Here is a 14,027-nt window from a genome sequence, read left to right as displayed (position 1 = left end):
TATCACCACGGTTAGTTTTTATTTACGTTTTACACAGTGTCCCAACATTTTCAGAAATAGGTTTGTACATTTTACAAGCTGACAATATATTTTGGAGGAAAATCTTGATATACAAAGTAATTATAGCAGTAAACTAAACATAGTGGAGTATATGTTTCATTATTTTTGAAGAATAGATCACTTTATAATAATTATTCTTGAATGCAATTGACCACAACTATGTTACAACTGTTCTTGTAGTATAGTAAGTACAATTCTTAAAATTTGTATTTTTGTTACACTTATAATGACACATGGCAAAATGGACTCAGAGAAACACTTTACATTGTATTTTCTTTTTTCTTTTTTTTTCAGAAAGGTTTACAAGCATACGACAACAGTACAATAAAAGCTGAAATGCAAATGATTCTGGTTCACGTTCACCTCAGTTGGCCCACTTGGCTCCTAATCTGTATAGTAAACTCTCATTGAATCAGGAAACCAGAACTGTGACTTTAGGTTGGAGGTTTCCACACAACCTACATATGTGCATTTGTACAAAACTGTGACGGTGAAGCGAAACCTTTTTATTGTGTCAGGGCTCAGTTGCTATTAATGTGCAGCTTCTCAGAATGCTCTACGTTGTTTTGGTCGCAGTTGTAGGCCTCATTCAGCTGCTGAAGGTCCCTCAGCAGATCTGCGAACTTCTCCTCCTGAGAGCACATTTAAAAAAACAGACATTCATGTGTTGAAACCAAGCACTCATCACTTTATCCATGTTTCATAATTGTGTTTCTTACCAGCACGTTCATTCTCTCGGCCGCTGAAACAGCAATATTCAGCTTCCTCTCGTCATCCTCCCTTTCCTCCTCGATCACACCCAGCCTGCAACACACGAAGGTAGGTAAGTCGCTCATATAACACTTCAGCAACAAATACTGTAGAAAAATTAAATCAAAAAGAACCTGACTTGTTAAATTCACTAATTAAATATATGCAAAATAAAAACACTAAATGCTGTTAGATGTAAGGTGCACATTCCTGTTAAACTCCACATTCCTACCTGAAAGTGGCGCTGGCGAGCTGTTCATCTCGCACGGCCAGCACGTTCCTGAGCTCCTCCACCTCGGTCTGCAGCATTGCATTCTGGTCCTGGCTCTGGCTAATGAAGTCCTCCAGGCGCTTGGCCATGTCCAGCTCTCGCTCCGTCACCTGCTCGATCCCCAGACGAAGCTCCGACAGCTCCTGGCCGTGCTGGTAGATGAATCCCAAGTCGATATTTTATGTAATGTAATAATTACATCATAGTCCATATAGCCAGGATAACTGCATGACACTTTAGTAGGTAGAAGATTTGGCATACCCGATCCAGTAAGTTGAAGTGCTCACTCTCAGTCTTCAAATCAATTGACTCCCTGTTAGGGACAACTTTAATCCAGGGAACTGGTGCAGGTGGACGTTTAATACTGGCACTCTGAAAAGCAAGGTGTTTACATGATTCCTTTTAATTAACTTAACAAAGGCATACTGTGTTTATATTGATGTGAAAAATATATATGTTTGTAAAAGATTTTAGAAGAGGAGTCTCCAACCTTTTTTCCTCTGAGAGATACTTTGACAAAATGATATTGTCCGAGAGCTACTCATGTTCAGTAACAATTATTCACATAGCTGAGGTCCACCCAAACCAGCTAAATCGGCTTCTTTTATGTGAACAAAAACAAAATGATACTCAACACACACTTTTTTTTACATTTCTTTTTTTAATTTTTTTTTTTATCTCTGATCCCTGTGTGTCTCACTGGGGGCGGAGCTCCACCTCTACCACCTCTGAGGGGAGCGAGGGGGAGATTATCCACTCGTTAATCGATCGCGTTGATAGTGTCGTTCTCTCAGACAGGTTAAAATATGAATTTAAATAAGTAAGTGTATGTTTGGGAAACACTGCATATCGTTCGAACTTTCCACGATCTATTCAGAAACAGGGTAAGGAGCTACTGGTAGCTCGGGAGCGACGGGTTGGAGACACTCGCTTTAGAACATGCAAAATAGTTTATTTGAAAAGGATGCGTGTTTGTTGAGCACATTACCTCTGGACCTTTTCTAAACAAACACAGTTCCTGTTTGTACTCACGGTTTTTGGTGGTGAGATAAGTGGTTGGTCTGGATTCTCCGCCTCTTGTTCGTGGTCAGATATTGGCAGAGCTTCAGAACTCGTCTGCCTCTTCAAGGCCTGTTTTGCGTGACCGGGACGTCGGTGTGGCGCACTCTGAGTTCTGGCGACCGGCTTCCTCTCTCTCACGTTCTTGCGAGTCCGGACATCCCTGTAGAATAAAAATATTTATTATTTATATTTCAAACGTCTACTCATAATTACAGCAGGTATACAATCCTACAGATAAAGGATGCTGTCTATCCTGAGTTGGCAAAAGTCACAGAGTTTCCTTGGGATATAGTTTTCCTAACTGTAAATACGTGGGTTTTTTTTTCTGCTAACCAAGCGACAACCAGCAGGGACGTCACCCGTTGGTTTGTGAACGGCTGTTATGAAGCCTCCAGTTCAGATTTTGTCCGTCACCGTCTTGCTAGTTCGGAGCGGTTTGGAGCAGGAACCATATTTGGGCGAGCTTCGGGAGGAGCAAGCGGTGGATCTGACTGATCTGATTGGCACTTTTTTTTTGGGTGTAAAACCGAGTTTAACACAACGAATGTTCTCCTAACAGCGTCTAGAAATTATGATTGCGTCTCCGCAATCTTTACGATGTCCTTTCAGTATAGCTTTTCAAAAACATTTTGGTCGTATTAGCGTATACTGACTCATAATGGCCTGTCTGAAAATTACCAATTTATCTACTCTCAACCTTTATGCACGATCATGAGCTCTCGTTACTGACCGAGAGAATGAGGCTGTAATTGGGAAGACACTCATGGGCAGGTACCTCCGGATTCACCAGAGAGGCATAACCGGAGTTCTACATTTTAAATAACTGAGTGGATGAATCGCTTTTACAAAAACTATCTGAGTACTTAGAAATAAAGCTTGTTATCTGCTGCACCAGCCACACAACTATCATACCCTTCTCGAGGGCCTTTGGGGTCCGAAGGAATCTGCTGGAGGGACGACTGGTGAGGGCTGTACTTGCCCAAGTCTTTAGGAAGAATGTACACTGGCTTGACCGTTTGGCTGCAAGAAAAAAAGGCTGCTTTAATAACATGTAACAACACCAGTTGGTTCTAGTTTGTAATATACATTGTCGAAATAGACATCGGCCATCAGCATACCTGGTAACAATGATCCGCGTTGCTTCAGGACCCAGTGTCTCTGTTATCTGGTTCAGAATTGAAGGTAGAGGGTGCAGCTTGTCGATTGTTTCCTGAGAAGAAAACGAGCACCGTCTCATTTAGTATAATCTAAACATGTGATCAGTACCTCAATACATACATACAGGACAAGACAAATGCCATCAGGGGAAGCTGTACATGCAAACATCAGCCAGAAGGTAGTTGGTCGTACCTGACAGTTTGTCAGATTGAATAATTTTGACTAAAATCCCCAAGGGTCAGACTGTCAACACCGAGTTCTACTGTGATGTTCTGAGGTGTCTGAGGGTTGTTAGCATTGTTAGCTGTTCGTTACCTTGAATTTAGCTGATTTTTAACAAAATTAGCTCTTTGTTAACTTGAATTTAGACTTTTTTTTTTTTTTTTAGCAAAATCAGCAGTTTGTTAGCTTTGTTAGCTGGTCGTCAGACTGTCAACGCCGAATTCCACTGCAGCCATTGAGGCGTCTGACGGAAAACATTCCCTGCAAACCACCTGAACTGTGATGGCAGTGGGTTCTCAAACGTGACGAGTCTCGTAGAAGCAACAACACAATGGTAGCTCACCACTATCCCCAACCACCAAATGTAGCTACCTGAATCTTCTTTCTGTTCCCCAAAAATTTCACACAAAATCCAACATGCAGTCGCTGCTCAAATTGAAAGTCTGTGCCACGGGGAAAACGCAAATGCACACGTACCAATGGTCACAAAATTGCATGAACCGGAGGTGCTGACATTAATCGTGATGTAATTTAAATAGTTGTTCATGAAAGTTCTTTTCTTGCAGAGTGGGAATTGTCTCAAAACCTTTGGATTGCCCCTCTTATGTCTTTATGTGATGATTTCCTGAAAAATACATTCGTGTTCCAACGTAGATGGACACATATACACTTTATAGCAAATAGTTATTTTCCAGCACAACTCTGCCTAAACATTTGAAGGGTGTCAGCAAGTGAGACGAAAATGTGAATCTATAGTTACCTGCGAGTCAAATATACTCACAGACTCTGGAAACTACACGGCACTCTGAACAGTCCAATCATAAACCTTTACAACTACCAATCTGGACTCATTTGTTTTCCGCCCTACCTCGTCCCTCGGATAAATTATGTCCACCAGCAGGCCATGGAGCACAGCTAAACGCAGAGGCAAGTCCACGTATCCATCGAAGGAAGTCATCGAGATTTCGGTGTCTTGATTGGACACGGTTTGTAGAAAACCTCTCATTCCATCCCAGTGCTGCTGTAGGAACTCATTCATAAAGAGCATGTACTCCTCCTTCTCTCCGAACCTGAGTCAGGACAATAGAGTGAAATTATGTTTTTCAGGCGGAAATGCACGTATAGAGTTTGGTCTAAGCCGATGAGAAGCTACTCACAAGGTGAAGTTTGCCAGATTCTGGATGACTTTTGCGGTTAACGTAAGGGTACGCAGGGTGTTTGGTTCTGGATACGGTTGCGTCAGACCGAAAAGAGAAGGACTGAGAATGGCAGGACATAAGAAGCGAAGGAAGAGGGACGCAGAGATGAGACGCTGGCCGATCTCTGCTCTGCCCTGGTCTTCACACAGCTCCACCCAGCTGGAGAAGATCTTGTTCAACTCCTCGGGAAAGGGTCTGAAGGACAAGAAACATGTCAAGCATCAGCACGGTGACTTTAATCAACCCGAAACATTCTTTTTTTTTCTTCTAAGATCTTATCTCACCCGTGGCTCTCTATAATCTTCTGCACCACCTCCTCACAGGTTTCCCTCAAGTGCCTCTGGTTGTTTGACAGGTCGGAGGGAGGGCATTTACGAGGGTCAACCTCACAGGTCTCCGTCGAGGTGTAGAGACGGGTGATAAAGTCCCCTGCATTTAGAAAAAAGAAACACGGAGTTCAATGAAAACCAACCACGATTCAATGCCAGTTACAAGACGGCTGCCTTCACCTACCGAGTGTGCCAATGAGGTACTTCTGGCCAACCAGCTTCATATATTCATCTATGGCTTTGGTGGCCAGTGTGTTCTCTCTGAAGATCAGTGCTTCCCTCTCTCTGAGACGCTCCACCTCTGCGCTGCCCAAATCAATGAGGAATTCCTGAAGCACACAGTTTAAAAGAAAAACATGTCTGACTGTTCCTGCTTAGTTTTATTTTTAAATAAGATTGTGATAAAGTTGTATTGGGGTTACAGTTCTATGCATTCATGCTTCCACTCATTCTCCACCTTTGCTTTGCCGATACTCTGGAGTACATGGACCAGAGCTCCTGCCAGCTCTTCCTTCTCCTTCACATTCAAAAGTGGCTGCAAGTTTCTGCACATTTCCACATAATCCACCGTCACGTACTCGGCAAACTCTTTGTATTTCTCCATCGGCAGCACTTGCAAATTCTGGAAACGGGCCTTGATGCGGAGTGAAGCCTGCGGCCCCAGCAGTTCTTTGTTCCCAACTGTGACTGACGCCTTGTATGGACTGATGGGGTACCACTTCTCCTGATATGTCCTCCCTCGAATATCAGCCAGAGGTATGGTCACGCTGCCCAGAGGGTGGAGGTAGGACTCATCTCTGGAGTGGCGCTTTTTCTTGGGGTCTTCCTCGCGGAAGAGGTGCAGGCTGATTTGGGAGACACAGGGCAGGTTGTCGAGCTCGAAGAATTCACCCCAGAATAGTTGGCACCCTCCAGCCCCTCCCCCACTGGCCCCGAGGCCTCCCGAAGACCCCGTAGAGCTGTCCCCTGCCAGGCTAGACTGCTGAGACGGCTTGCCGACAGGTCGGCTGCTGGTGCGGGCGAACAAGGTCCCGTCCAGGTGAACCTCGCAGTAGTAACGGCGTTTGGGTGGCAGATCCTTGGCTTCGTTAACCCACAGACTTAGGGAGTTTTCTGTGCGTTCAATGTTATCCTGTGTGAACATTAGAGGTTTTTAGTAGCATTTTGATCTTGTATGATGCAACTTTTTTCAGGAACAAAGGGTTGTTGGTTCACCTTATTGGGCTGGGCAGCACGTCTCAGGTCTTCAATCCAACGGTCACGTTCGGCAGCCGAGGAGCATCCGAAGCAGTAGGTGTTCTCAGAGTTGATCACCTAGATGTACATGAACACCAACAGGACTGTGTTAGCCTTACTGGGACGGGAAGGCGACTGAGTGATGCTCCTTCAGGAACCTGTAGACGTATCATTCAACGAGTCAAGTCAAAGCTTACCTCAAAGCAGTACTTCTCCCCCAGAATGGAGCTGTGGACCGGCCTGATGATAGTCTTGGTGTCTGCACTGAGGTCCAGACTCCCCACTGCACTGACTGGAATAGACACAGACTCCCGCGAATCACAGAGCCTTGAAGAATAAATCACAGTTTTATCAATTTTTTTCAACACCCATCGTTTCACCCTTGGAACTCTGACACCATGTCGACGTGCACTTCTGGTGCTATGAAAGATCACGTTAACATTGTGGTCCAAAAAAACCCCACAAAAAAAACATGGAGAGGATTGATAAGTTCCAAGACTGCTCCTGTTCAAACACCTGAGCTACACACGGTTTTGTGAGCAGGGGTCCAGGTGCGTCTGCGATGGTTTACACACCTGGAACTTGAGCAGAGAGACAAATGTTTGGGGAACAGAAAAAAGTAAGAGGGGGACAAATGCGCCGGGTAGGAATAGGGCGGAGCGACAATTGTGTTGTTGGGAGCGAAAAAACTTGTGGGAGCATGTTGAGTACTTATACACTTGCTTCCTTGCCTTCAAAAAAACATAACAGCATACTTTACCTGCTTGGTCGAAGTCCCATTGCTTGGTTGTTGCTATTCCTCTTCGCCTTGTTCTCGAGACGTCGCTTGATCAGAGCCTAAGAGTGAGGAAGGCGAGCGTGGTGCATGAAGGTAATTACGTGTTACATCAACAGGAAATCCAGGGCCATCAGAAAGATAATCTCTGGTGCGTGCAACACTCACCCTCACACCGCCATCTTGGTTCTTGGGCCGAGGACCACCGGGCGGGCCCATGTGGTCCGGGCTACATTCTGTGGATCAGGATGAGATGAAGTCGAAAAGTCATTTTTATGTCAGTGTTTTTGAACAAGCTTAGCAACATGAGTGAGCTTAAGAGATAGAAATATATATTTTTCAATATTAATTCCTTCCTATTCACATGCTCCGGTCAGCACTTCGTAAATTCCTGTTACATTTTTCGGAGTAATTTTGTGTCCAGGCTCGAAGATAACCAAACCAAGAGTTTCACAGACTTTTTTCACAGCAGATATCTTGACTCACATTTTGACTGAACAAAGACAAAACTGAGGTTTTAATTTTCGGAGTCAAGGGTCCAAAGGGAGATTCTGTGCTCAGACTTAAATGTCCAAAATGTCAAGCCGCTTGCCAAAAAATATCTTGGTGCCCTTCTGGACCCCGATCTGGATCAGCAATATCACTAAAAATGCTTTTTACCACCTCAGAAACATTGTTTAAGTCCAACTGTTCCTCTCCCAGGCAGATACTGAGAAACGTATATATATATGCTTCTTTTTTTTACCTAAAAATGTTGTATTTTGATTTTATTGTGAAGCACCTGGTATTCCAATTTTGCACCAAAGGTGCTATACAAATATATTTGACTTGACTTCACTTGATTATAACACAACTGACAACCTTCATTTCTGCACTATCACTGAGCCAAGGTTGTATTATTACCAAACTCATTCAGATTAGGCCACACCGGATGTGGTTTTTAGCTGTCAGCTGAAACTAAGTAATGTTTGATAATTGCACATCCATCCCTAATAGCCATTTTTATAAGTAGAACCCATTTAAAGCTTTGCAGATTTTTGAATTGAGAAATTTTCATTATTTAGTGGCGGTAGAAATTTACAACGTCAGTCAGACATTTGTTTTTTTTTTCTCTTCGCTTACCCAGAGCCCCGCCGCAAACAATCCAGCGTCTAAATCCCATCATCGAGTCAGGAGGCCGTGTGCTACTTCGATGTCTGTCTCTTGAACATTTCCCTCCTCTCTTCACTAACGTACGACGGAGCCGAGCAGCCCGAATCAGTGCGGGATGCAGCCGCTTCTCACCGAGCAGCCCTCAACAGCTTCTGCTGAGCGAAACGTCTGAGTTGGAGCGCGACATCCGACTGACTCTGTCTGTCTGTGAGTTTTCATTGGATGGTTGAGAGCACCCGGGTGAGATGCTATCTTCCTCAAAAGCACTTAGAGGAAGCAATTTGACAAGCCTTCTCACGAATAAACATCCAGCTATTTCCTCTGAGACTGTCCGCAGACTCACTGGTTAGGCTTGTGCAAACTCCTGATGCTTTTGGTTCACTCTGTTTTAGAATATTTTCCCCTTTTTATTTTGTTTGATTTGTGTGTGTGTGTGTGTGTGTGTGTGTGTGTGTGTGTGTGTGTGTGTGGTGACCTGAGTCGCTGTCCACGAGGTTCTGCATGCTGTAGCTGGACAAGCTACTGCTGACACGGTTTCGGGTCCACCTCGTTGGCTGAAAAGGACACACACTTTATGCCACTCAAAAACAAGACAAGTCTGCACCGCTGTCTGAGGTGTGTGTGTGTGTGTGTGTGTGTGTGTGTGTGTGTGCGCGCGCGCGTGCGTGTGCGCGTGCGTGCGTGCGTGCTGCTACTACCTCTTCCTCTGGAGTGATGAGAATGTGTCCATCTTTGAGGACGCAGCTGATGATGTCCCACAGGGGGACCTCCTGAGGCGGGGCCCACTGTAGTCTGGGGAGTTCAAAGGGTGCAGTCTGGTCGTCCTCCATCGTATCTGCCACGCAACACACATTGATTTTAATCACCATACGGTTCATAGGGAGGTGTAATAATCACTGTAAAAATACTGTGAAGGACTGACTGTAGTGTTTGTGATCTGAAGGAGTGATAATTGCAGGCGCACGGTGGCCCCAGTGTTTTTTTGTTGTTTTTTTTTAACTTTTTTGGTAATTATGCCATGATGACACTTATCTAACACACAGCAGTGAGGCCACTCCCACTTATGGGCTGCTGATGCTATCACTGCCACACCAGGTGGAGCTGCGCACATCCTGTGGTTTCTCTGCAGTTTTTCTGCCTAATGTACACGTCATGATTTTAAAACTCCTTAACAGGCCTTATGGACACGACAAGATTAAAAAAAAAAAATACCCAAAGGAAAAGTTAAGAGATGGTGGCAGGAGCTGATGTTTTATGTATAGTAAAGGGTGTTTTCTTCTTGTTTATGAAGTTTCATGATAAAAAAAAAAAAAAAAAAAGCCATCTGACAGCTGGAGGATCAGTCAAGTGTGTTGCAACAGGTTTTTTTTTTTTTTTTTTTTTCAGTTTCTAGCCTTCTTGTGTATTTTCAGTTGAGGATGTACAGTGTATGTTGTGACATTTGGTTTGGTGCGATTCTCTGAGTTGAGGTTTGTGATGTCATCAAACAAAGGCTTGGTCAGTCTGATTATCAGCTGTCTGAGGGGACTTTTTTTAATATTTTCAGGGTAATGTGCACAAATAAGGCTCTAGATTTTGGAAAGGGATATTTAAAAGTCATGAATAATGCCTGGAAATGAATTATCATCTTAAGGTTGTTTTTTTTCTGCAAACAACCATTATTTTCGTTGTTTAATCTGTCGATTATTTTCTCAAATCACCGATTAGCTGTTTTGTCTATTAAATTTCAGCTAATGGTAAAAAATGTCGACTGGTGTTTCCCAAAGCCAACGGTCCACAACCAAAAGATGTTCAGTTTATTATCACGGAGGGATTCAAGTACAGATGAAACACTTGACAATATGACTGGTTTGTTTGATTATTATTTTTATTTTTTTTATCTTGGAACTTCAATCGAGCTTGATATTCACTTTGATTTTTTTTTTTGAAAATTAGATTGAACTTCACTTTTTCACCAGTAGGGTGCAGCCATCTTGAAACAAGACAGTTAATGATGTCACTGGAATATTTCTATTCCATTTTTGTTATTTTCTATTTATTGAAGTTGGCTTGATAAACTCATTCATTTTTCCTCCAGAAAATCTTCAATATTTAAGATCAAAAGATAACATCTCTTTTCAAAATAATTGGATTTTTTTTTTTAATGTGAATCAGCCCCTCGATTAATCGTCACAGCCTTGTACCTCTGATAGCGAGCCCATGCTGCTGTGCAGAAGTTGGAAATCTGGGTGAGTGTCGGTTTGTTGTTCTTCATTTGTGAGTACTTTAAGTTTCTGGGTCATTTCTCTGCAGTTTTGACCTTTTTTGGAAAGCGGTGGTTTTGTTCTTCGCATGATTACTGTGAGGTTCTGAAAGAACCGATGAAGAAGGTCTGGGATCTGCTGACGTGTTTTTTGCTTTTCTGCAGATTTTTTTTAATTGGACAGAAAACGACTAGATCGTCTGCACACAGCTGTAGTTGAAGCTGTCGGCTCAGTAATGTAATTTTAGTACATTCATAAAGGCTGAGACTGAAACCCCGCTTTCTGATATTGAAACCTAATCTCTATTAGTTTTGAAAATAATCCTTCATACCAGACTGAATTGGAGGCTTTTATCTTTATTCAACTTTTTTTTCACACAATAGGTTTAAAAATATAAGCTGAGGTAACAAGCTTCTCGATGAGGCTCAGATTTATCACCAAGTGTGATCACACTGTCTCGACAGCTTCCAGGAAAAGGATGACTGAAACAACTTTTTGATGCTTGATTTACATTTTCTTAAGATGTTTTAAAATGTAAAATATTTTTCGAGCTCTCTTTGAGAGACAGAGAAGGCCTCTGGGAGATCTCTGGTCGTTTCTGACAAATCTCTGAAGATCTTTCCAACTTCTCTGACATCACCTGCTTTGTTTGAGATTTAATTTGATGTGTTTTTTACATTCATCTCCAATTTTAATATCGACGTAAAACCCTGTGAGTCGTCAGTCAGTCCGAACTATTTTTGCAGATGCTACTGTTTTTTTGTTTTTATTCTTTTCTCTTTTTTAAGCTCACCTCATTTTTTGATCGACATCTTCTCTTTTATTTACGAGAGTTTGTTTAACACAGACCTCGATGCTGAAACACTCGCTATCACACATCTATACCACACCTAACGCCATGTGTCAACAGTAAATCATTCTTTAAACCACAAGGAGAAACCTGTTATCGCGTTTCACGTTTGATTACAATGAGATGTGGGACCACCTTCCGATGCATCATTAAAAACGTGAAAGCACGTGTGCTGTGTACAATATTCTGTGAAGCATGAAATTGTCTGAGTGATAAAATGGATGCTCAGCAGTTTGAGTGTACGTACAGGTGCTGTGCTGTCAGATTTACCTTTCAGTAACGACGGCGTGCTGTTGCGACTTTGCAGCCGAGGCCTCTTGAGCTTCTGGGACACGCTCTTCAGGTACTTCTTAAAGAGCGCCCCTCCGCCTCCCTTCTGTGAGGGTTCGCTGGGGGACGCTCCTGCAGCCTCCGCTGCACCTGCTGCTGAGGATGGAGCAGCCTGCGCGGAGCCGGTGGAGCCGGAGGAAGAAGCCAGGGCTGCTAACAGTGACCCGGGAGGCTCGGAGAGCGCCCTCCTGAACGGGTTCTTCCTGGCTCCTCCGTTGCCTCTCTCAGACTTGGCTCCCTCTCCACCTTTCCCACCGGAGGAGGAGTTTTTGTCCCCCGTGTCCTCGCTCAGGGCCTTGCGCCAGTTTTGCATCTTGCTCCACTTGGTGCTGGAGGTCTTCTGGATCTTATCGATGGTGGACGTGGACGAAGCCGCTCCTGTTTCTTCTTCTTCTTCTCTCAGCTCATCCAGCGTTCCCTTGGAGCCCGTGTGCCACTTGTATGTGTTGAGGGGGTCGTTGGTCTCAGGGGTTTGTCCCTCCACGGCAGGCTCCTTCTCCGGTGACCCCTGCTCCTTCGGGGGAAGCTGGGCTGCAGCCTCTGCATCTTTCTCCTCGGTGCCCATCTCAGACTTTTATTTTGAAGTTCTCTCTCTTTTCAAGGTCGCACCAAACACGCCTGGTCGGGAGACTTCACCTGCTTCCCTCCACTAATAACCTGAAGGTCGTTGTGTGTGCACCGAAGAAGAAAAAGCTGTCTGTATCTTCTCTGCTTTTGTCTTTCTGCTTCTCTTTGCTTCTCTCGTTTCCTGTCTTACAAAAACTGTTATCCGGCTGCAGCATGTGAGTGGCTGCTCAGTCTGTGGTTGCTCTTACAATCCTCTCTCTCTCACAGGCGGTTTGCTTCCTCATGAAATGACACAGAGAAGTTCACCTTTTAACAGAAATCTCACTATCTTTTTTACGTTTCCACTAAATACTTCCTCTCTTTTTCTTCTTCTTCTCTTCCTGTTCTGCTTTTATGTCCAAGTTTGTTTTTTTCCTTCCAAATGAACTTGCCTTAAATTAAAAACAGGATTTATTACAATTATTTGGCATTTTATTTCAAAGTAAAGTGCACAGATGCTGTTGTCAAACCTCCACCTCAAAGGAAACGTGTTTGTCTGTCAGATTTTTACTCATTTAGTTTGTCACATATGAGAAGTGTGGTTTTACAAGTTCATTAAAATGCTGAGTTTACCCATCTGTCCTCAAATATTATTGAAACATTTGTCAAAAATAAATAAGCTTACTGTTCCCTGGAGGGTGTACTTTAGTTTTGCTGCTATAAAGACCCTGATCAATACATTGATATCTAGAGGTGTAAGAAAACAGTATCCACTTGCTCTAAGCTGCCTGTGGGTGTATGGACTGTTAAGATCGGTTTCCTGCCTTCACTTCCTGCTGAGAATTTGAAAACCACTTCCTGCTCTCAAGTTGCTCTCTGCTCCAACACACCTGCCGGATATTTACGTTAGAGGTTAACGTACAGTGTCAGTGGACACTGACACAGTGTCAGTGGACACTGTACTGCTGATGGCAGGATGGCACTCTGTGTGTTGATATCTGGACATTAAAATGTATAAACACGACAGTTATTTAAAACTATTTCTGAGAGAATTGATTGTACAAAACTGGAAGCTGCATTCTGTTTTATTAGCACCCACTGGTGGCCGCGTTTCGGTACTGACAGTGGTACTTAAATGAGATTTAAAAATATGATTTGGCTGCAGACACATACTGTTCCGATTGGGCTTGTAGGAGCAATTTCTGTTATTGTTGGCATGTTGTATTTTTTTTTTTCTTTTTTTTTTTAGATGTTTTTGTAATGTTATTTCTTTGACACCTGGTGGCGGTAATTGGATACCGAGTGGTGTGTGGGTTAACGTTCATATAATAATATTTGTCCCCACAAATCTGTTTTATATTTACTGTCGAGGAAGAATTCAGAGTTGATCTCATATTTGAAGAGCAGGGATTAAAAACAAACACAGAGCCTAAATAAATTGTCAGTGGAAGAATGTGAACGTGTCTGGTTAGTTTTGGTTAACTGTCATTTATTATCATTAATATTCCTTTCTGCTCCACTAGGTGGCAGAACAACATCAAAACAAACCGGTGGACACTCCACCAAATTTCTTTCAACAAATAGCACTAGTATTGGTTGAAATGGGCAGCAAACCTTATTGTACCACTCTCCTCTCGTACTAATGGTCAAATCAATCATGAGATATACTGTATGAAAACCTTTTCTGACTTTAACTCGGCTTAAAATGGAAATAACAGACACCAAAGAGTGTAAGAGATAATGTCAGGGTGGATTTTTTTTTTTGTGTGTCAACATGAAACAAAAATCTTTAAAAAACAACAACAACAACATTATTCAGTACTTAAATTAACCTAGAAAGAAGT

General features: G+C 43.0%; 1 protein-coding gene across 1 annotated transcript; it reads right to left on the bottom strand.

Moving 5' to 3' along the window:
- Nucleotides 1-12,826, bottom strand: rasal3 (RAS protein activator like 3). The gene is made up of 19 exons (XM_069168106.1): nucleotides 11,578-12,826; nucleotides 8,913-9,049; nucleotides 8,690-8,768; nucleotides 7,231-7,298; nucleotides 7,048-7,124; nucleotides 6,485-6,614; nucleotides 6,267-6,365; nucleotides 5,509-6,183; nucleotides 5,236-5,380; nucleotides 5,007-5,151; nucleotides 4,681-4,917; nucleotides 4,392-4,593; nucleotides 3,262-3,353; nucleotides 3,056-3,163; nucleotides 2,114-2,303; nucleotides 1,343-1,453; nucleotides 1,043-1,233; nucleotides 780-864; nucleotides 1-692 (listed from the first exon to the last, which is right to left on the bottom strand). The coding sequence occupies exons 1-19, from the start codon at nucleotides 12,200-12,202 to the stop codon at nucleotides 582-584; spliced, it is 3,507 nt and encodes a 1,168-aa protein (XP_069024207.1). The 5' UTR covers nucleotides 12,203-12,826; the 3' UTR covers nucleotides 1-581.
- Between the last annotated feature and the right edge of the window lie 1,201 nt (nucleotides 12,827-14,027).

The sequence above is a fragment of the Embiotoca jacksoni genome, unplaced genomic scaffold (assembly GCF_022577435.1).
Source record: "Embiotoca jacksoni isolate LCO1_2020_lvr unplaced genomic scaffold, fEmbJac1.0.p SCAF_4, whole genome shotgun sequence".
NCBI lineage: Eukaryota > Metazoa > Chordata > Actinopteri > Embiotocidae > Embiotoca > Embiotoca jacksoni.
Note: the sequence above shows the minus strand (reverse complement) of the source record. Positions and strands in the feature narration are given on the sequence as shown.